This window comes from Balaenoptera physalus (genome assembly GCF_965194825.1).
Source record: "Balaenoptera physalus genome assembly, chromosome: 1".
NCBI lineage: Eukaryota > Metazoa > Chordata > Mammalia > Artiodactyla > Balaenopteridae > Balaenoptera > Balaenoptera physalus.
Genome location: NC_138882.1, coordinates 171,210,104 through 171,232,353, shown reverse-complemented (window position 1 = coordinate 171,232,353; position 22,250 = coordinate 171,210,104). Strand labels below are relative to the sequence as shown.

The window sequence follows — 22,250 nt, the reverse complement described above, 5'->3', positions numbered from 1 at the left end:
ACTCACCGATTCTCCCTTCTCTCCCGGGGAACCCGCGTAGCCGCGCTCCCCCTTGATGCCCTGACAGGCAGCAAAGAGAGAGGGAATTAGCCCCGTGGTCCGCCTGCCACGGCGCCGATGCGAGGGGTGGAGACTGCAGCAGGCACACAGACTGGCACTTAGACGCAGAAGGCGCCCCGGACGAGGCTGGGGGGCCAGAGGGGTGGGCTGCTCCTGGAGCGGAGCGGGGGCGCCTCTGCGGCCTCCCACCGCCACTCAGTGGAATGGGGGTCACGTCCACCTAACAGGCGCCTCCGCTGGATCTCCCCAACTCTCCCCCGCCCCCGGGGAGGCAGACCTCTGTCCTCTCCTAGTCTGGGAGGCTCCGGGTGCTCTGAGAGTCTGGCCCTTGATGTGCAGCGACTGTGGTGGGCCCCCCAACGCGGAGAGGGAGGCCAAGCTCCACTACCAAGGGGGCTTATGGGGTGGGGGCTGCTCTGGACGGACAGCCTGGCAGAGACACCAGCTGAAATGCTCGGAAAGGAGGGAGCCCGCTGAGGATGCCCAAGTCTGGCTGGTCCTGATCACCACCCCACGGCCCGGGTAACCCCAGACCCGGCTCCCCTTACTCACAGGCAGCCCCGGGGGGCCCATGGCACCTGGGTAGCCAGGTTGCCCTGGAGGACCCTGCAAAGAAAGGGAGACATGATGGACCAGCCCCCCAACATTTCTGTCCCCATCCCTGGCTGTGAGGGCGGCCAAGGCCCGACGGTCTGGAGCTGCCCCTCAGCAGATGCCCCGGTTACAGCCACCCCCTTGGGCCATTTCCCCCAGACCCAGCTCCCCTCGGTTGTGATCACCACCACAGTCCTGGATGCTGGGAGCTGAGCCAGAGGAGAAGGCCCAGGGCAGGGGATGAGGAGGACCCGGGTGGGGGCAGTGGAAGGGGCATGCTGAACGCTGCAGGAAGAGGGAGGGAGAAAGCCCCCAGGGATGGAGGTGTTTGCCCCTTACAGGGAGTCAGGGCACATGGAGATCAGCTTCCTTTGATCCTGAGGGATCCCCCAATACTGAGGGAATCAGGGCTGAGGGGCAAAGAGTTTCAAAAGAAGGAGTCCACCTCCCATCTTCCACCCAGCAGCCATGCTGGGGGGCCCAACCTCCGTCTCCCCAGGGCTCTTCATCTACCTCCATCCCCTGCTGCCTCTGCTTACCGGTTCCCCCTTCTCTCCTGTCGGGCCCCTGAGGCCTCGCTCTCCTTGAAGACCCTTGGAGAGAAAAATCATGAGAAACTGCAGGGGAGGGCAGTCTCCACGCAGCCCCTGACTCCTCCCTGCAGCCCCCCAGCCCTCTGTCCCCATTCTAGACAAAGGTGGGGGGCTGCTGGTGGCCCCCCCTAGTGTCCCCAGAAAAATGACCATAGGGGGTGTGCCCAGAAGGGTAACTATCAGAGGTGTAAATTCCCACATAAGGGTGCCTCTCAGGAGCATGCCCCCCGAGACAGGTCACCACAGAGATATGCCCGCCCAGTCGGGTGACTCTCAGAAGGTACTTCTCAGGCGGCTGTCATTGGTGTGCCCTACTGTGACCACTGTCTGGGGTGCACCTTTAGGAGGGTGACACATGTGCTCCCCCTGAGGGGCAGCTGTCCAGAGAGGGGTCCCTAGAGTGATGCTTCCCAGCAAAATGTATCACCCGACTCCCAACACTTACCTCTCCAACCCCCCGCCCCAGCCAAAAACCACAGTCTTTTAGGGATGCTGGGGAGGGACATGGGAAGGCTCCCTCCAGAGCAGTCCCTTCACTTTCTAGGTGGGAAGGGATATCCACTTCAATCAAAGCCAGAGCCCCCATCCCTCCTCACTCCTCGCCCTGGCCTTCGTGGATGCACCGCACCATTAAGGGGCCGTGTCTGCCCCTTCTCCCTCGTGCCCTCAAGAAACGGCACCCAGACCTTTCCACAACACAAGACAGATGGCTAGACGGACAGATGGCCCCTTCACCCAAGCAAGCAGAAACAGACAAGGTCCGGCCAGGATGAGGACGTGGGGACAGATGGAGCTGTGACAAGGAGAGGCCTTGCTCCCTGAGCCTCCATCACCAGGCCTGGGAGGAGAGGAGCTAGGCCCCAGGGACACGAAATCTGACAAACAGGAGGTTAGTTTCCATGACCCAGGAGGGAGCAACAGTGAGGATGAGGATGACTCAAACATACTTGTGACGATGACGAAGGCAGAGCAATTAACGACACCTGGCAGAAGGAGGCGGCCAAGACACTGGGCACAGAGGGGCAGGGCCCCACGACACCCAGAAGCCCTACTGCTGGCATCACGTGCCCAGCCTCAGAGCAGACTGGGACCGGAGCCAAAGAAGAGGAAAGGAAGAGGAGGAAGTTTCCTCTAGGATGATGGGAAAAGTTGCAAGCATGGCCGCCTTGAAATCCCTGGGGCGCCTCTGGACAGCCCTGCCAAGCAGCAGGGCAGCAAACCTGTGCCAGCCTGCAGTGTGAAGCCCTAAAGCTTTGGCGTCTCTGCCGGGCTCTGGGCCAGGTGCCTGGCAGGGCCCCAAGAACTACTTTCAGCAAATCTTCAGTCAACACCAAAGGTGGGAGAAGCAGGAGGCAGAGTGAGAAGGCAGGGATAAAGAGGCCCCTAGAGGCACCAGCTTAAAATAAGAAGGTAAAATAGCTCCAGAGGATTTAGGGGGAGTGATGTGTGACTGTGGGAGAGAAAAAGGGAAACGGAAGGGGGGAGAAGAGAGAAGATGAGAGAGGGAAAGCAGGAGAAGAGGGAGAAGGGAGAAATGAAAAGAAGTCAGAGACTGGGAGGCCGTCCAAGCTGCTGGGACCTCAGGGAACCTGTGTCGTTAGCTACCGAGCCTGCAGGGGGACAACGACAAACATGGAGGAGGGAGGCCAGGGCGCGACAGGAAGGGAGACAAGCAAAAGCCACAGAGACCTGGCTGGCAGGGGAAGGGGAGGTCGAGCAGCGCTAGGTTCTTACAGGCAATCCGGGGGAGCCAACAGCACCAGGAAAACCTGGGGGGCCCTGGTGGGAGAAACAGGCAGGTCACATCTCACAAGCACGGTAACCCTGGGTCACAGTCTGGGGCTGAGAGGTCACGGGGAGAGGAAGTCACGGGAATATTTTCAAGGCAGCTGGAAAAGAGACTCATCCCAAGTCTTGGCCCAGAAGACATCTGCTCCTCGCCTCGGCTCCAGGAAGAATGGCTCTGCCATCAGTAGAGATGCGCAACAGCCCCCAGAGTCAAACCACCTGCCCAAGTCTTCCTGAGTCCGAGTGAATCCTGGTGCCAGAGTGGAAGCCCATCATGCCTGTTACCTGACCTCCATGAGCCCCCAGGTGGGGACTCCCTGGTTCTAAGAGGCTCCCACCAGCCATTTTTTTTTTCCTCCAAAGAAAGCATTTTCAGTTCTTCCAGGCTTTCCTAGTCACTTCTATGTTCCTGCCATATCAACACCACAGAGGACTCCAGGGTAGATGCTCCTAGTCTAGCCTTTGTAGGCTTGTCTTAGAGATGGCCCTACAGAGCGATAGAGGGCCGCTCCATCTTAGCCCCTGGCCCCTGTCTGAAGGTTGCCACACGCTTTCCTGGCTGTCCAGACCATGAGCCATGGGTGCAAAACACAGCAGGGACAGGGCTGCAGAAACAAGGATGCGCCCTGAGGGCCTCCTCTAAGCAGGACCACAGGCAGAGCGGGGCGGAGCAGGCCTGTTCTGGGGATTCGGTGGCGGGAGGCCACAGTCCCCGCAGATGCTCTGACGAGGGAAAGGAGAGGGAAAGGAAGTTCCCTATTTCTGTCCTGCCCAGCTTCCCGGAGACAAGGCAGCAGAACGGTGTCTGGCTCTACAACCCCTCTGAGAGCCTCTCAAGCAGGCCAGGAAACCCACAGATACTTACAATAGGGCCTGGAGGACCCGGAGAGCCCCTCATGCCGGGCGAACCCTGCAAAGGAAGCCAGGGAATATGGATGAAGAGGCTCAGGCCCACAGCGCCCCGAGGTCTCCGCAGCCCTCCTCCCAGCCTGCCACAGACCCAGTCAACAGGCAGTGCTGTCAGAGCAGGATGTTAAAGCTGACGTTAAACCTTTCATTCGGTTCATTCAATCATCCAACAAACATTTATCGAGCAGCTATTATGTACTGGGCACTGGTCCAGGGGCTGAGGACACAATGACAAATGGAACATTAAAATCCCCACCTTGTGGCGCTTACATTCTAGGGAGAGGTGGACAGTAGTGCATGGAACAGAGGCTGGCACACGGGCAGTGCTCAGTAGACACCTGCGGCATGTTCCCGAATAAAGGGAATACACAGGATACCACACAGTGAGGAGTGTGGGGCAGAGAGAGGGACTGGGCATCGAGCACGGGTGTGCGAGTTCTATTTTAGAGAGGGTGGTCAGGGAGTGTCTCACCGAGAAGGTGATATGTGAGCAAAGGGCTGAAGGGGTGAAGGAGCGGGCCTTGGAGGAGAGTTGCAGGCTGAGGAAGCAGCAAGGCCAGGGGAGGAAGAGTGGCCCGGGGCCCAGAGCTGCGAGGAGGCCCGGTGCCAGGAGAGCAGGTGAGGCCAGAGCAGCGCGGGGCGCCGGTGACCTAAGGCCTCGAAGGCCCCTGAAAGACTCCCAAGAGAGGCAGGGAGCCACTGGAGGGCCCGAGAAGACTTTTGGCAGGAAGGAAACTGCCCTCGGGAACTGAGAGTCATTGAAGTGGAGACCCCAGCCGCCTCAGGGTCCAGCCCAGGCGAGGGCCCCGCTCTTACCTCTTCTCCTCTCTGGCCGGGCAGTCCCGGAGCGCCGGGCAGGCCGGGGCTCCCTACACAGCCCGGATCTCCCTCGTTGTTGTCCCCCTGGAGCGGGATGGACGGTGAGTGTGAGCAGCCCCGTGGGGCCCGGGGCAGGGGGTGAAGAGAAGACGGAGGCCCACTCACCCGGGCCTCCTCAGCTCTCGGGCGCTCCCGCTCCATGAAGCACTGTGGACGACAGCCAGAGGCCCGGTCAGCGGGGGGCAGCCGGGAGCTCGCCCTGCACCAAGGCCACCCCGAGCCCAGCCTCCTACCCGGGTGCAGCTGTCGAGGCCTGGCACGCCGGGGATACCCTGGTCTCCCTTCTCTCCACTTTCTAGGAGGGCCTCCGGGTGGGCCGTCTGCCCCTGGACACAGTCCCCGCAGATGCTCTGATGAGACAAAGTGGGGGGGTGGCGTGGGGCCCGGGTCGGAGAAGGCCAGGGTGGGCCTCATGGGGGAAACCCACTCCGAACTCAGCCAGGGGCACCCTGCTGGCCGGCACCCACCCACTCTCTTCCTCCCCAGCCACATGTCTGCGGCAGCTCTGCTGTATCCTCAAGGGACCCGATCCCAACACTGGCTTTGAGTTTCCTCCAGGAAGAAGCTCCGGTAGGGCCAAGCCAACGCCACTTTCCAGACAGGCGTGTGGGAGGAGGCGGAGGGGCCCGGGGAGGGACCATCTGTCCCGGCTGTTCCTGCAACCTGCACCCAGTGTGAGGACATGCCACGAGGAGTTAGACTGAAAAGGCCAGCTCCAAACACCAGCTTCTCTGCCCAAGGGAGCAAAGGAAACAGCTGCAGGAGGAGCCAGGCCCTTCGCAGACAGCCTCTGGGATGGGGCCTGCCCTGCACTTCCCAGTGAATCACGGCTGTTACAGGCTCCCCAGTGGGCCGGGCCTGAAGTCTTCCTGACAAGAAAGTCCTCCTCTTACCTGGAGGCTTTAAGCTCTTTGGGTCACAGACCTCTCTGAGAGTTTGATGGAAGCTGTGAGTCCGCTTCCCCTCAAAATGAAACCTACTAGTGAAAACTAGACTACAGTTTCAGAGGACTCGGGAGCCTGGCATCTATCCACGGCCCGGCGGGATGTCCACGGGCCCCTAGAGGAGACGCTGCTCCACCTCCACTGTTCGCTGCAAAGCTCAATGATAATGGTTGTCATTTACTCAGCACCCATGATGCCAGCAATGGTGGCAGGCCTTGCACATTATCACATTCAACCCTGACACTGCAATGAGGCAGGTCATCTTATAAGCGCTCTGGAGATGAGAAAGCTGAGGCTCAGAGAGACAGCATGACTTGTCTAAGGTAAGTGGGACCCTGGATCGGACCTTGGTCTGTCTGAGGGCCAAGGAAGCGCTCTGTCCACAGGCCCAGGCTTCCTCTGGGCTGTTGGTGCCCATCTGACCCCTTCTCCAGACCACACTCAGTTCCTGTTGGGGGCCCTCCGTGGTGCACTTGATCAAGAAGCCATCAGACAACATGTTACACAGAGAAATGTCGAATCCTGCATTTGGAGTCGCATAATCACTTGCCCAGGGGCAGGACTTGGGGAACCCTGGCTTGCCAGAGGCCTAGGGCAGAAGAGCGGGGGTTCACTGACACAACCCTGCCGTGATCCAACCTGTAGCTGCCGCCAGGAGGATAACCCGACCTCAGGCTGCTTCTGGAGATGACTGCTGTCCAGAGCAGCGGCGGGGCAGGTGGTCCCCATGCTCTGTCCTGACCAGGACCACTGGGGTCGTGGGAGCTCCAGGGCACTGACCAGCCAGTGCTAGAAGGGGGTGACCAGGACAGGGGCTCTGGAGGCCAAGGCGTGGGAGGGACCCCAAAGGATGCTGAGCTGGAGGAGGGAAGAGTCCTGATCTGGTCTCTAGAGGTAACTGAGCAAGGAAGCGCTGTGGCACCCGTGGTGCCCAGTGTGGGAGATCAGACCAGGCCACAGCCCTCGAGCATGGTCTTAATGCTACTGACAGACCCTGGCACAGGCCGACTCTCCCTTCAGGCCCCAAGTCCTCTTTCTTGCCCCACTAGAATCACCTCTCAAATCCCTTCTCCTCCCTGGATTCTTTCTGGATTGAGCAGAGGACAGCCGGAGCCTTCTTCCAGGCCCCTACCCAGCCCTATCATAGAACATAACCTTCGCAAATCCCTGCGTGACTGCCCTCCAAGTGCACTTTCACCTTCCCTGCCCTGTCCCCGTGTGACCTCACTGGCAACTGCTGCGGGCAGGTCTCCGTGTTACCACTGCCCAGAGCACCCATGGCCACCTATCTGGGTGCCTTCACAGGATTCCTTCAAACACTCGCTCAGCAAACACTGACTGGGGGTCTGTTCCGAGCCGGCCCCTGACTAGGCCCCCTCAGCTAGATGCCTGGCATGCACGGTTCCCACAAACAGCTCCATCTGCAGCTCTCTGTGTGTGGTGCCATGCAGCTGAGCGCTTACTACAGCGATCCCCTTAGGGGAACCCCTGCCAGTTCCTAGGCCCTCCCTCTGACTCTCTTACCTTAAGGACATGCTGTTCAATGGGCAAGGATCCCTGCAAGAGACAGACACGAGGGCTCAGAGGGCGAGCGGAAGGGGGACGGAGACTTACGGCACCAGGTGGAGCCTCGGGAAGCCACGTGGCTTCCAGGTTTCTCCCAGCCTCGGAAGACGGAGGGAGGAGGGACCCCCACAGCAGCTAGGGGCGCTAGCATGGCAAGCTCAGCCCTGGGAAGAGCAGGGGGGGCGCAGGACAGTGAGTCCAGGCCGGTACCTACCAGCTCTGCAGTCAGCCCAGGCTGTCCTGGCAAACCGTTGTTCCCCGGCACTCCCTGCAGCCAAGAAGAGACACGGGTGAGTGGACACCTCTCTCTAGCCTGTAGGTCACCCAGATTCTTTCTCACCATCGCCACTGCCTCTCCCCCTCATCCTGAAGAGCTGAGAGCCCTGGCTGACGTCTATTCTCAGCTCAAAAGTCTCCAGACTGTTTGTAGGAGGAGCTGAGGAGACCCAGAGGGGTGACCCACCCCCCAAAACCAGTCCAAATGATTTCTTCCCCTACATGGCAGGGCAGTGGGTCTTCTATATAGTAAATAACTATTATTTCTTTCTGTGCTAAGTACTTTTCCTATATTTTCTCACTATATTTTCTCATTTAATCACCACAGTTGTTTTGGTGAGGTAAGTGTTATCTCCATCTTAAAAACAAGACGAAGAACTCAGAGAGGCAAGCAACTTGCTAAAGGTCACAGGACGAGCAAGGCACAGCGGTGAGATTCAGATTGAGGACCGCTGGCTTCAACCCCTCTCTTAACCACGATTTCTGCATCATTCCTCAAAAGACATTCCCCAGAACACTCAGGCACACACAGGGTGGAGGCCTGGGAGTCATACCCATCTAGGTGCAAATTCTAACTCACTACCTGTACAACTTTTGTCAGGTTACTTGCGGGGAGGTGGGGGGGGGGAATCTCTGTGCCTCAGTTTCCTTTTCTGTAAAACAGTGGTAGTTTGTGGTGAGGCTTAAAGGAGATCACGGCTATAAGGAGCTTAGTACAGAGCATGGCACGAGGGATGCTCACGTTAAATGTTTACCACCCAGACTCTGTTCCCCTTACAGACTCACAATGCACATCTGCATATTAAATACTCCATGGAGGCAGGGAGTGTGTTCGGTTTGAAACCCCCAGTGCCCCACCCGGAGGAGGCATGCCTCAGATACATGCTGAGCGGACGCACTGCTGCTCACCCGCTGCCCCGACACAGGATTTCCTTGGCCCGCTCTGAGAGCTGGCCTCCCTTCAAGTCCCAGCTCCCAGCAATAGAACACGTTACCCTCCCTGGCAGCCCGCCCGATCTCAGGCCAGGCTCCACCAGGCCTGAGTCAGACCTGGAGTCCGCCTCCCCCGGCCCCTCCTGCCCCTCCACGTGCCGTCACCCAGCCCTGCTCATTCCGAGCCCTCAACGAGTTAAGAAGGCAAAGTGCTTAGAACAGCCCCCGGCACAGGGGAAACACCGTGACCGTGTTAATTCTAATCATGCCCCTAAATGATCATTCATCCCCTGCCCCACTCTCCATTGTCTGTGTTAGTTCAAGCCTGATACTTTGTGATTTTCTCTTTCTGCGCGCCCAGAACTATACCTCCCACTTGTTCTACTGTAGAAGTGAAGAGCTACTGTGCACTGTCTACTAGCTACCGAGCCGCACACTTCTTAACGTCTGTAGGAACGGATGGGGATTACTGGAGCTCTGGAGGCTGTCTATCTCTGAGCCTGTTCCTGCACCTGAAGAGAGGAGCTGCTGGGCCCTCCCTTCCTTGAAAGTACTGCAGGAGACGACCAGGGAAGGGGACCTGCACCCTGCCTGGCACAGGGCTGCCCACAAGCAGCAGCCTCGGCTTGGTCTCCAGCACTGGTGCCAGAAGAGGACTCTGGTGCCTGGGACCAAACTCGGTGGCAGTCACTCTTTTCTGCCTCATTCCCCCAGCATGCCTTGGCAGGGTTCACATGACATCTGCATGCACTTGTTAATGGGTCACTTTGAAATGACTCTCACGTTTCTCCAAGCAAATTGCAAGCCCCCTGCAGCCTGATTCCTGTTTCCTGGCAGTGCAGCAGGAAGCCCGGACGCTTGGTAAAGGTGTGGCTGGCCTGTGGGGAACCCAGAGTTGGCTCTAATTCTGAGCTCTCAATGAGACAGAGAATTGGAATACTGAGAGAGGCTCCCATCAGCAAAGGGGGCCCACCAGAGCAGATTCTCAGCCCAGGGTGAAGGGAGGTATATATAAAATCATCAGGGCAGAGGGGGGAGAGTAGTTTGTAAAAAGCTTCCACGCAGTCCTGCTCTGCCTTTTCAGGTGAGACTCACTCTTCCAGGAGCTGGGAGCCAGAAACACAGAAGCTACTGTCTGTGCCTCCTAGGGCCTCTGGGAAGTGTGGCCTGGCATGCAAACCTTGGGGAGCCACCCTGCAGGGCAGTGGAGGGCAGAAGAAAGTGCCCTGCACGGGAAAGCCCCAGTCCAGCACTGCCAATTCGTAGCCGATGACTTCAGACAAGATATTTCACCTCCCAGAACCTCACTGTGCCCAGCTGTGACTTAGGGATCCACCACCTTCCTATTGGAGTTGATGTAAGGCTCAAACAAATGCGAGAGAATGGATGTAAAATCATAACAGTAGTTGTTGTCATAATGATGGCTAATGACTTCCGAGCATTCACTATATGCCAGGCAAGGTTTTACACATTTAGCAAGCATTAACTTGCTTAACACTCACAAAAGCCCCATGAGGTAGGTTCTGTAATTACAATATCTCCACTTAACAGATGAAGGAACTGAGACACAGAGAGGGTAAGTAACTTACCCAGCATCACAAAGCTAACACGTAGCAGAGCTGTGATTCAAAGTCAGGCTGCCTGGTTCTGGAACACACACTCTAATCATGATGCCACAAGGCTCTCAACTCCTACTGCTCGCCCCTCACTCCCTGGCCTCCTTCCTATTCTCCAAACATGGCAGGCACGTTCCCACCCCCGGGGCCTTCGTACCTGCTCCCTTGTCTATCTGTCAGGAATACTCTCCTTTGCAGGCTCTCTCCTCATTTCCTTCAAGTATTTTTATTTTTTCTTTTTCCCTTTTTTTCCTTTAAGTCTTGATTTAAACATCCCCTTCTTTTCAACACTTTTCTCAAATATCTTCCCTGGGCTCCTCCCATTTTCTATCCTCACTCCCTGCTTTAACCTTCTTATCAGGACATATCACTTTCTAACATACTGTATTTTATTTATTTCTCTTGCTTATCGCCTGTCTGTCTTACTAGAATGCAAGCTCCCAGAGGGCAGAGATTTCTTTCTGTCCACTGCTGTATTGCCAGCACCTAAAACAGTGCCTGGAAAATACTAGGTGTGCAAAAATTTCGTTGCATGAATGAATGTTGAACGCTGCTCCAAAATGGTGAGCTCTGCACCAGTGTCAAGGATTGTCAGCTGACTCAGGTTCTGGGTTCCTGACAACTGACCAAGGCCCGAGCTTGACACAGGAGTCAGTGGGGTACCTGGGCTACAACAACAGGGCATTCCTCAAAAAAGGTCTGGGAATACACACAGCCTGCCCTCAGGGACCAGTGCGTCCTCCGTACCACTCTGGGAAGCGGGAGCACAAGGACTGAGAAATGACACATACAAACGTTGGGGCAGGGGAGCGGCACACTCGGGGTCCGGCACAGAGCATGCGCCCTGTTGCCTTGCCCCCCGCTTCTCTTCTCCCTCTTTACCTGAAGCCCAGGCATTCCAGGGGGGCCTGGTGGTCCAGGAATACCCGGAGGACCCTGAAGGAGAGAAGAAACCATCAGACCCAGAAGAAAGTTCTGCCCCATCGCTGGGGGCGCCGGCGTTAGGATGGGCAAGCCTCGGGACGCTGGCGGACAAGAGGAGAGACAGAGGAGACAAGCGACACACACCTGCGGGCCCGGCTGCCAGGAGCTGCCCATCCAAAGTCCCGGAGCACCCTGGGTGGGAGTGGGGATCGCAAAAGAAGGTTACAGGCAATGTCCACACAAAGCACAGGGCTGCGTGGGGACGCAGTTGGCTGGGGCGCAGGGGCCTGTGCGTCTTGGGCACAAGGCCGGAAGCCAGGCCTCACCCCCAGGCCGGGGGCGAAGGCTCTCGGCACCGCTTACCGGCATGCCAGAGAAGATGGGGTCCCCTCGGGAGGGGCAGGAGCACTCCCCTGGCTCACCCTGAAAAGAAAAGAGCCTTTGTCAGCAGGGGGCGAGGATGGAGGACCCTCTGGAAATCAACAGCTAGGAGGCGGGGTAGGCTCTAGAGATGGAGAGGGCAGGGTTTAAATCCAGGATCGGCCTCTTTTTTACTGTACCCTTGGGTAATCTGTTCAACCTCTCTGAACCTCAGTCTCCTCATCTATAAAATGGGGATAATAATACCAAATGCACAGACTGTCATGAGGATGGAATGGATGACTGTATATAGAGTTCCTGCCATGTGCCAAGCACTCAGCCATCAACAGCTCTTGGTGTTACTGCATTTTTCGCTTCATCATTGTCTGCTGCTGCGTAAGTATTCAGCCCCATTCCCCTTGGCCCAGCCTGGCTTCCATGCCCTTCTCTCCTGGTCCCTCACATCCCTGTCCTCTCACTAGTCCTTCTGAACTCAGTTCCTTCCCCTGTCCTGTAACTCAGCATCCATCTGAAAATGCAGCTGCCTCCCATGGGGGCCTTGGAGCTCTCTGGGTCTCCTGGGATCCTGGTTGAGCCCTGGGCCAGCAACCAGGGAGCTAGTGGGTGGCAAGGAGACCAGGATGACTCCTCAGCACCCATCCTTCAGTCCAGAGCCACAGCCAAGTGCAGAGGGTCCCCTGGGTGGCAGAGCTCCAGGGGCTGCTAATTTCCCCAGAGTATTGGTCACAGGTCCCTGGGACTTACCTTTTCTCCCTGCGCTCCCTTTTCACCCTGCAGGGAAGAAACACAGGGGGATGAGTAGATAGGGGTGTGGAGAAAGGGCCAGCTGTGGCTTCCTGCTGCCCCACGACACGGTACTCACCAGCATCCCTCTGGCTCCTGGAAGTCCAGTCTGTCCTTGCTGCCCATCAGGGCCCTGAAGGGAGAGAGCCCAGGGTCAGTGGGCAAGGCTGGACAGCAGCCAGCCATCTGGCCTGCCAGCAGGGGAGGGTGATAGGACAAACAGAAGCAGTGCCAGGCTCCCCTGGAACCCACATCCCAGTGCCCATGTCCTAGAGTAGGAGACTGAGGCCCAAGAGACAAGGCGAGGAGGAAGGAGGAAGAACACTGGCATTTCCCGAGCACCTTCTTGGTGTCAGACACTGGGCCAAGCACCTGTCAGGGAGCACTGGATGGGATCCCCACTCCCAGCCCTGCAGGATGGTATTGTTCCATTATACAGGTGAGGAAACGGAGGCTTAAAGACATTTTGTAATAGACCCAACAGCACGGCTGCACCCAGGTCTGTGCGGCCCAAAGTCCCTGCTCTGTCCTCTTACCCTTTAGTGTTTGACACAATTCTCTCCATCATAAAAGTTCTCTCAGTTGATTTAAGGAGGAGACGGGAATTTCAGCCCTGATTTGTCAACAAGGAATTGAAGGCCCTGAGAGGCTGTCACTGGCCTAAGGTCACACAACTAGTAAGTGTGGCGCCAGAATTGGGAAACCTCCCGGATGGGATTCAACTTGAGGGAAGGTGGTCTGGAGAAGTCAGCAGGGCTCTCTGACGGCTGCTGTCCTGTGGGACAGGCCACCTTCGCATGTGGGACTCAAAGCTCCCTGAGGACCAGGGCCGGCTTCACCTTCACCTCTGCCTTTACTGGGAGCTCCCTGGGACAGGCGGGGACCCTGACTACCTAGCTGTGCTAGGCAACCACACGGACGGTGGGGACCTGGGCAAGGCCGCGGCCCCTCTGGGCTTCAGCGCACCCTCAGGAGGAATCCATCTGTGATTCCCAAACTGGGTCTGGAATTTCTCTAGGGATCCATAAAGACAGAAAAGATACAGTTCACAGGCTATTTTCAACATTACCAAAAGCCTAGGAAAAATTATACATTTGCCCACAACCTGGCATGACACAGGCTGGCTGAAAGGTAGCATTTCTTTGATTTAGGCTAGAATTATATCATCTTAAAAAATTCTAGTGGATTCATGTGGAGTCAAAGCTAGCTATTATACAGGTCTTTGATGAATAAAAATGAGGAAATGCGTATATTATTACCTAATCTATGCAATTTGTTCAACAGACACATCTTTCAGAACATGGGAATCACTGGTGGGACAGCAATAAAGGGAGGTCCTTGAGGGTAACAAGGTTCAAAGTGTTGCTGGTCTGGATAGATCTGTGCGGGCCAGTACGGTAGCCAATAGCCACATGCGGCTACTTAAATTTAAAATAATTAAAATTAAATCTAAAGTTTAGTTCTTCAGTCACACTAGCTACACTTTGAGTGCTCAACAGCCATGTGGGGCTGGTGGCCACGTCTCAGGCAGGGTAGAGAGTTCTATTGGGCAGCACTGTTTTAGATGATCCCGAATGACTCCAAGGTTTGAAGTGGAGGGTGGCGGGCAGAGCATATGGGCTTTGAGTCAGACAGACCTGGGTTCAAGTCCCGGCTCTGTCTCCTCACTCTCTGGCCTTCAGTTTCCTCATCTGTGAAATGGGGATAATCATAGCCGTTCCCTTACGGGACTGTTGTGAGGATTAAGTGAATCTCTGTTTGTTTAGAGCTTAGCACAGGGCCTCAGCACAGTCACTGCTCAAAAACTGGTGGTGTTCAATACTATCATTCTTCAGGGGCTCCCCCCAAACAGGGCGGTCTTCCTTCTCCCAGGCCGGGCCAGGCTGAGGTCTCTCTCCTCCCATCACCCATGCTGCTGGGACGGGCAGGGTCAGCCCCATGCCCTCTTCCTGGCGGCAACGCCCTTGGTCCAAACAACATCCCCAGTGTGGAGCGTGGGAGAGGGCCCTTACCGGAGGCCCAGAGACACTGGCACCAGCAGGTCCCACAGGCCCAGTGGCTCCTTTCACCCCTGGAGATCCCTGTGGAAGAGAGGGTACAAAGGTTGCAGGGCCAGAGTTTGAAGCTAGCTACAGTCCAGCAGGTGAGACCAGGCCTTGGGCAGCCCTCTGACAAACATCCCTCCGCTCCCATGTCCCCTGTGCCCACTGCCAGGACATTCCGAAGTGTTACAAGTCTAGAGCCCAAGCAGGCAGAGGCTCACCTTGGCACCCTTCTCTCCAGCAGGGCCAGGTGGCCCCCGAGGTCCCAGGAGCCCCTGCAGATGGAAGCACACTTAGTTATCTCTATCCTAGAGTGGCCCCTTCACCTGCCCGTCTCCTCCAGGCCCAAGGCAGACGTACCTGAATGCCAGGCAAACCCTGGGCTCCAGGCTCCCCCTGCAAGTCAGAAAAGGCAGACTGGGCCACAGCTGCCCAAGCCAACCTGCCCCGCCGGCAGACCTGGTCTGGGGTGGGGTGTCTGCCAGCCCAAACTCAGGAGAGCTCCACAAGGAGACTCTGAGGGTCAGAGAGGGGCAGGGGGTCAAAACCAAAGTCCCCAACAGAAACAACCGCAGGCCAGGGCTGTGCCCTTGAGCATCTGGGGGCAGGCAGAGCTCTGAGGTTTGGGGGGCAGGTGGGAGTGAGTAGCTGGCTTAGGGAAGTGCTGGGAGGCAAGCAGGCACGCGTAAGGCTGGAGACTCACCTGGGGCCCCTGGACTCCCACTCCTGGAGGCCCTGGCTCTCCCTGAAGAGGCAGAAGGACAAGCCTGTGCTTGAGATTCCCCACTCACCCTTCTCCCCTGTCCCAGCCCCTCCTCCTGGACCTCCTCCACCTCCGCCTCCTCCCTGCTCTGCAGCTGATCTCCATTCCCCCCTCCAGGCCCACCGTCCCCACGCATCTCCGCATCCGCACCCTCACCCACACAGAGCTGCAGCGCAGGCCCTCACACTCACACACACCTGTATGCCCTTCAGTCCTGGGGGTCCTTGAACTCCTGGTAGACCAGGCTGGCCCTAAAAGACACAGGTGAGCCATGGGTCCCTCAAGGGAAAGGGGGCAGGAGGGAGAGAAGGAAAGCCCAGGGAGGGAAAGACAAGAGGACAGGTAGCCAGAACTCACCGGTTTACCAGGCCGGCCCACGCCTTCCGGCCCCGGATCTCCTTTCAGGCCTGGCTTCCCAGGTGGTCCTGCCCTGTCAGTCAATGCCCCCTGCAGGCTGGGGCAGGCAGTGCAGCCATCACCCTGGTCAGAGATGGGCACAGCCAGGAGCTCATGAGCCAGGCCTGGCAGCCAAGCCAGGAGGAGACATCGGAAAGGGGATCCTTGCGCCCTTCTGAAAGCTCTGCCCCTCCACTGACCCCTCCTCAGCCTGGGATATCAAAATTGGCCCCTGACACGCCTAGCTCTCCTCCCTGCCTCGGAGAATAGCTGAGGCGCCTCCACCCAGTGATTCTGGCATCCCCTGAGGCTCACAGCCTGACCCCAAGTCCTTCCCCTCACTAGCTCTCAGCCTAATCTCTTTCTGCCCATGCAAAAAACTGCCCCCTGCCTGACTGACCTTTTCTCCTTTGGGCCCTGCAGGGCCCCGAACCCCAGGCTCTCCCGACAGTCCCGGCCGCCCCATGGTGCCCGGTGTTCCAGGATCTCCGGGATTCCCAGCATCGCCCTGTAAGGAGTAGGGTTCAAAGAGGGCAGGGGTGATCCAGCTGGAGTAGGGTTCAAGGAGGGCAGGGCACGGTGCCCTCTTGGGACCTGCAGGCACTCAGAGCCCTTCACTGGGGCTGGAGGCTGGGCAGGGAGTGGAGAGTGGGCACAGGGCAATCAGGAATAGGAGGTGGGGAGGGCATCTGAGAGGAGGTGGTGCCCACCCGTGCCCACCAAATTATCTTACCTTCTGCCCCTTCAATCCATGCTCTCCAGCTTTGCCCTGAGGAGAAAGCATTTCCAGCACCCATTCACTCATACTAGACACCCTTAAGTGTCTGGCACTGTGTTAGACTCTGGGAATATACAATATACAAGACAGATCAAAATCTCTGCTCTCATTCTAGTGAAGCAATATTCAAGAGAAGAGACTTGAGCCAGGCTCCCTGCCTGGGTGATCCTGGGCAACTTACTTAACCTCTTTGTGCCTCGGTTTCTTTACCTGTCAAATGGGGACAATAAAAAGAGCACAGGCTTCTACCTCGTAGGGTTCTTGTGAGATTAGACAAGCTGATATATGTGAAACAGTGCATGGCTCATGATGAACACTATGTCAGCATTCACTGCTATTAGTAAAGCAGTAACAATAATAATCACCACAGTGGTAATTATCATTTCTTGAATGCCTATTGTGTGCTGCTAAGTTCTTCACACACATCGTTCCTAGGCTTTACAACAACACCATGCATAGGAAACAGAGGCACAGAGAGGGGAAGTAACTGGCTCAAGCCAAAGGGCTAGTAAAAGGCAGATCTGGACTTCGAACCCAGGTCTGTCTGGTTCCAGGTTGGTGGTCTTTCTGCACACCCGGCCATGCTGTGTCCCAGGACGAAGGGCAGAGGCCTGTCAGGCCAGCTCCCTCTGGGGACAGAGGCACTGACCCCTCCACACACTCTCACTTACTCCCCACTGCACAGGGAGCCTAGAGACCCAGGCAGCCCCTGTCCCCCTCAAGCCCTGCCTGTATCCCACCTCCACAGGCCCCAGAACTCACCTGTTTTCCTGGCAGGCCAAAGCCTGGATGCCCAGGCTCCCCCTTCTCTCCGGGAGGCCCAGGCAAGGCCACCACGTGGCTGTCCCCATCCTCGTGCTTGGACAGGGCTCCGCATGACTCACAAGGCTCCCCCTGCCAAGCAAGGACACAGAGTTGGGGGACCTCAGGCAGGTTTGGAATCTGGGGCTGGGGAACGTAGCCCGGCCTGACATAGCACCTGTGCTTGCCAAGGGATATCTCAGGAGACATTGTGGGAAAACAGGTAAGAAACGAAGGTGGGGGCCAAGGCCTCAGGGGTCCTGACATCATGCTAAGGAATCAGATGTTACCCTCAGGCAGTGGGGAGCCTCGGAGGGTTTGAAGTAGAGCAGGATAAGCGTGTGTTTGGGAAGCTGGCACTGGCTGCAGCGTGGGGAACGTCTTCAACTCACCTTCTCCCCCTTGATGCCTGTGGGTCCCACTGGCCCTGGAGGCCCCTGTGTGATAAGAAGCCGTGTGTGATGCCCGGCACCTGCCTGGGCCATGCTGGGGCCTCTCATCTCCCCGCGTCCCACCTTGTCCTTCTCCCCAGAGCTGTTGCCATCTAAAGCTCACTTACCAGACTGCCGGCTGGCCCTGCCTCCCCGAAATTACCCTGCGAGCAAAGCAGAGGACACAGGGTCAAAGTGAGGAGGCCACTCTAGGTCATTCCCAAACCCCAAACTACACAAATAACCCCTTGGGACCCCCAACTACTCCCCCTCATTTCCTGGCTAGGGAAACCAAGACCCAGAGAGGGAAAGGGATTTCCCCAAGGTCCCCAGGGGAGTCTGTGGCCAGCCTGCTTCTGTCCCCAGCCTCACTCTGCAGAATCCCAGCCCCACCCTCAGCTCTGGCCCAGCACACAAAGATCACGAATTCATTTATCCAACAGCCACTCGCTGGATGCCTGTACACACTGTGCACTCAGCAAGGTGCCAGTAGGTAGCAGTGAACAGCACAGACAAACACACTTGTGGAGCTTACACCCTTGTAGGGACACCAAGAACTTTTAAATAATTGTAACTGAATAGCGATGAGTGCTGTGAAGGAAATAAACAGGGTGATGAGACAAAGTAGGCAGGGGAGGCCGTTTTAGACAGGATGGTCAGAGAAGTGTGAGCCACAATTATTATCAGAAAGACGAGACAAAGGCCAGCCAATGAAAGAATAGGGGGAGGTAGAGAGGAAAAACGTTCTAGACAGTGGGAGCCACAAGTACAAAATCTAAGAGGTGGGAACATTCTTGACATATTCCAGAAAGTAAGGAGGGCAGCACATCTAAAGCACAGGAAGTGGGGAGAGGAAAACCAGATGAACCTTCAAGGCAGGCAGGGCCAGGCGTCCAGGGTCTTGTTAGGCATAGAAGGCCTTCAGTACAAAGTTGAGTCATAGAAGGATTTTAAGCAAGGAAATAATATAACCTGAGGTTTTTATTTGTTTTGTTTTGTTCTTTTCTTTTCTTTTTTAACAAAGCCCCATTAGCCACTGGATGAAAAAGTTTAAGAGCTTCAGTGGCCACAGGCAGGCCAGCTAAGGGGCTGCCGCCACCATCCCGGTGAGAGATGATGGGACCCAGACGAAGTGGCGGTCATGGAGGTGAGCAAAGGAGGTGGAATTGAGAGAGGTGCTGTGGCAGAACTGTCAAATGGAGGAGATGATGTGGAGATGGGAGGAATCAAGGATGCTGCACGGTTTGGGGTTTGAGGAGGTTTGAGGAACTCGGTATATGCCATTTACAGAGACGGGGGGACCGGAAGAGGAAACAAGTGTGGGGTGGTGGCACAAAGCTCCATTTGAGAAATGACAGGCGTGGTTTGCCTGGTAGAGCGGAGTCTGAACGTATATTCCAGTTTTTCTCACACTTGAACACTCGTATACCCACAGGACCCCTCATTTAAGTAACACTGCATTATTAATTCAACGCTGTCATTCATCTCCAATGCAACCACAAATACAAAGGTTCACATGGCACTGAAATTGAGTAACCCAGCTGAGTAGGGAAGATGACAAACTCTGGGGCCACATTCCCTGGGCTCAAATCCCAGGTCTGCACCCAAACACCCATGTGACTTTGAGCAATTTACTTGGCCTTTCTGGACCTCTGTTTCCTCATCCATAAAATGGGAATAATGGAGTACCTACCCCATGAAGTTTTGGGAGGAGGAAACAAGTCAATACACCTACAAGCCCTTGGAATGCTGCTCGGCACAAAGTAAGTGGTAAAGAAGGGTTATTATTATTTTATTATAAGGTAGTCTTGCATGTACTTAATTGTTTTGGATTATCAGTAAATTAAAAATACAACACTAAGGAACTTTCTTGGAGAACATGTGGGCTCTCAGAAATCAATTCTTTGACTCCAGTCTGCAAAACACTGATGAATTTATTTCTCTGTGGATTTACAGTTTGATCTCTTGTCTATGTTGTCCCTATTCCCCGTCCAGGGGCCCTCTCCCCTGCCTCCCGGCCAAGAAGACCCCGGTGTTCCTGACATCTAACCAGGTCTCACCTTCTCTCCTTTCAGCCCTGTTGGCCCTGGAGCCCCAACTTTCCCCTGAAAAACAATCAAGTCATAGTCACTGCATCCCCCCACTCCCATCCCTCCAAGACTCCATGGGTCCCAGTGTCCACCCAGAAAGAGAAAGGCCAGGTCAGAATTACAAATCCCACAACCCTGCAGGTAGCTGGACAACTACCTCTGTTATACAGATGGGCACTCAGAGGTTCTAAGAGGGAGTCCCAGGGCAGTGCAAGGGTGGAGGGAAACACCAGGCTACAGGCCTGGAGAACCTGCCTCAGGGTCTCCTTCCTGGTCTCTGCCTTGAGACTCAGAGCCTAAGGAGCCAGGGAGGCCACCAGTGTGGCAAAGATGGGCTGGGCTGGCCTGGCCTGGCCTGGCTAGGAGGAAGCAGTCACTCACCGGAAGGCCAGGCAAACCGAGGCCAGGAGGGCCCACATCTCCTTTGGGCCCTATAGCGGGCCCAAGATGTTGGGCTGCTATGGTTGAGCTGCAGGACAAGCAGGACTCCCCCTGGGGAAGGAAGAGAAGGGATCAGAAAGGCTCCCAGTAGTCAGAAGGGGTCAGCCAGAGAATAGTGTCCCTCACCTTTTCTCCTTTGAGGCCTTGGATGCCAGGGTCTCCCTGCAGGGAGAAAAGGTGTATGGGCTGAGAGACTGGGTATGTTGGGACACCCCAAATTTCCTAGCCATATATGAGGACAGCAATGTCACACACCACAAACCCTTCAAACACCCAGGGGTCCCAGGGGATTCAAGGTCAGCACCCCAGAGCCGGGGCTCATCAACCCGTGTGACAGATGGAGGAAATGAGGCCAGGCTAAGCTACCCCGCCAGAAGTGCCGGTACATACCCGATCACCCTTTTGTCCAACAGCTCCCAGGCCCTCCTGAAAAAAAGGGTCTGTGAGGGAGTGGGGTACAGAGTCCAGCCCAGGACCATAAACCCAGCCCGGCCCGCTCCTTTCCTCCACCTCCAACCAACACCCAATCCCAGGAGGAGGGCACAATCTCACTCACTATAAGGGTTGGCTCCACCCCAGCTTGCCCAAAAGGCATCTTAAGCCTTGGCTAGGAGAACCCCGGTTGGTTGCTATGGAGACCTGGGGTGGCCTTCTAGCCCAGCCCTAAACTCTATGGTTCAGCCCCCACCCCCCATGGAGCTAAGAGCCTAGACTCTCTGCCCACAGTGTCTCTATGGCCATGAGAAGTTTCCAGCCCCTCTGCCCAACTCCTCTCCGTGATTATGCCCCCAGGTTTTTTGGTGGAGTCCCACAGGGGCCACCCTGGGCACTCACCCTGGCTGGTGCAGGATCGCCCGGTTCTCCCTTGGGCCCTGGCTTTCCAGGGAGCCCCACAAAGTTCTGGAACCCTTCAGGCAGCGTTGGGCACACTTCGCAGCCGTCACCCTAGCAGAAGGGAGAGAGCATGAGTGGACAAGTTGGGGCTAAGACCCTGGGGAAGACAAGGAGCTCTAGGCATGGGGTGGGCCAGGGCAAAGTGCACAGCAGGAACACCGAGGGGGCTTTCCGTTCGACCGACTCAGTCATTCAGCTTACGATTCCTGGACATCAAGAACTACATCCTCAAAAAAAAAAAAAAAAACTACATCCTCACAACAAGCCATAAGAAATCACTGTGTCCCATTTAGAGGTGGGGAAACTTGGGCAAAGGGAAAAGCTCATTGACTTGCTGTGTTCATGTGCATGGTCGAGGTGGGATTTGAACCTGTCTGTGTAACTCCAAAGCCAGGCCCTTTATTTAGTAATCACACGCACACCATAGGAACAAAGAAGGGGTGGGGGTCCCCCGAGGAGGGTCCCAGGCCCAGCGCCCTTGATGCTCAGTGTCACCTTCAGAGAGAAGCTTGCCCTCCCATCCCAACCTGGGGTAACCAAGCCTGGGACTCACCTTCTCTCCCTTCAGCCCTGGAACCCCTGGCTTCCCCTGTTGGAGAAGCAGTGAGCGTTAGTGCCACAGCAGAAAGGGCCCGAGGACCTAGCCCCTCTCTCTCTGGAGGCCTTGGTAGACGAGGCCTGGGCATGGTGGGCAGCGGCTCCCCTCCCCCACCAGATTGGGGTCACTCACAGGTTTCCCACCAGGACCTTCCTTTCCCGGCACTCCGGAGCTGCCCTGTGGTCAGAAGAAGGGTTAAGGGGGAGGCTTCTGGCCGTGACCTCAGCCCATGCACCCCTTTGCCATCCAGTTCCCTCTCTGGACGGCAGGACAATCTCGCCAAATCTCTCATCTCCTCTTGGTCGGTTTTGTCAACGAACACTCCCTTCCTGTTGCCTGTCCTTCTCCATGTCTAACCTGAGTCCTTCTGGTTGCAAAGGAATGGAGAACAAGAGGCCTCTATGTGCCCCTTCCCCAGTGCAGCACGTTTGGAGGTGACACAGGTGACCCCAGAGGAACCACAGCAGAAAGACATTTCCAGGACTTTCTGCTTGTCAAGGCATAAGGCCCTAAAATGAGCTTGGGCCCTCCAATGAGGCCACTCCGGTCATTACCAGACTTAGGCCTGTCCGTCCCTGTGCCTGCAACCCAGGCCAAGGCTCCCACGTCAGCAAGCACTGGGATGGGGACACTGCCCACTGAGGGGCCCAGCCCCCTAGCCCCTTCCCCAACATGCCGGCCGCCTCCCTCCTCCCCCCTGCTGTCCCTGCTGCCCCAGCCACCCCAGCCCCGTTCTCCTCTCTCCTCTCCCCTCCCGCTAAGCAGGGGGG

The 22,250-nt window shown here is 56.5% G+C and overlaps 1 protein-coding gene across 1 annotated transcript in view; it reads right to left on the bottom strand.

The window, feature by feature from the left end:
* COL16A1 (collagen type XVI alpha 1 chain) overlaps positions 1–22,250 on the bottom strand; it is a 49,504-nt gene that overhangs the window by 14,401 nt on the left and 12,853 nt on the right. The window contains exons 21-53 of the mRNA XM_082456472.1: positions 21,613–21,657; positions 21,436–21,471; positions 20,823–20,933; positions 20,379–20,414; positions 20,115–20,150; positions 19,929–20,039; positions 19,518–19,562; positions 17,586–17,621; positions 17,419–17,463; positions 16,988–17,119; positions 16,181–16,216; positions 15,848–15,955; positions 15,409–15,531; positions 15,249–15,302; positions 14,992–15,033; positions 14,649–14,684; positions 14,510–14,563; positions 14,259–14,327; positions 12,326–12,379; positions 12,208–12,234; positions 11,446–11,505; positions 11,227–11,274; positions 11,041–11,094; positions 7,548–7,601; positions 7,292–7,324; positions 5,057–5,173; positions 4,929–4,970; positions 4,761–4,847; positions 3,901–3,945; positions 2,982–3,026; positions 1,194–1,247; positions 613–666; positions 7–60 (exon numbers count right to left, since the gene is read on the bottom strand). Of these exons, the coding sequence (XP_082312598.1) occupies positions 7–60; positions 613–666; positions 1,194–1,247; positions 2,982–3,026; positions 3,901–3,945; positions 4,761–4,847; positions 4,929–4,970; positions 5,057–5,173; positions 7,292–7,324; positions 7,548–7,601; positions 11,041–11,094; positions 11,227–11,274; positions 11,446–11,505; positions 12,208–12,234; positions 12,326–12,379; positions 14,259–14,327; positions 14,510–14,563; positions 14,649–14,684; positions 14,992–15,033; positions 15,249–15,302; positions 15,409–15,531; positions 15,848–15,955; positions 16,181–16,216; positions 16,988–17,119; positions 17,419–17,463; positions 17,586–17,621; positions 19,518–19,562; positions 19,929–20,039; positions 20,115–20,150; positions 20,379–20,414; positions 20,823–20,933; positions 21,436–21,471; positions 21,613–21,657 (1,983 nt within the window). The remainder of the gene's footprint in view (positions 1–6; positions 61–612; positions 667–1,193; positions 1,248–2,981; positions 3,027–3,900; positions 3,946–4,760; positions 4,848–4,928; positions 4,971–5,056; positions 5,174–7,291; positions 7,325–7,547; positions 7,602–11,040; positions 11,095–11,226; positions 11,275–11,445; positions 11,506–12,207; positions 12,235–12,325; positions 12,380–14,258; positions 14,328–14,509; positions 14,564–14,648; positions 14,685–14,991; positions 15,034–15,248; positions 15,303–15,408; positions 15,532–15,847; positions 15,956–16,180; positions 16,217–16,987; positions 17,120–17,418; positions 17,464–17,585; positions 17,622–19,517; positions 19,563–19,928; positions 20,040–20,114; positions 20,151–20,378; positions 20,415–20,822; positions 20,934–21,435; positions 21,472–21,612; positions 21,658–22,250) is intronic.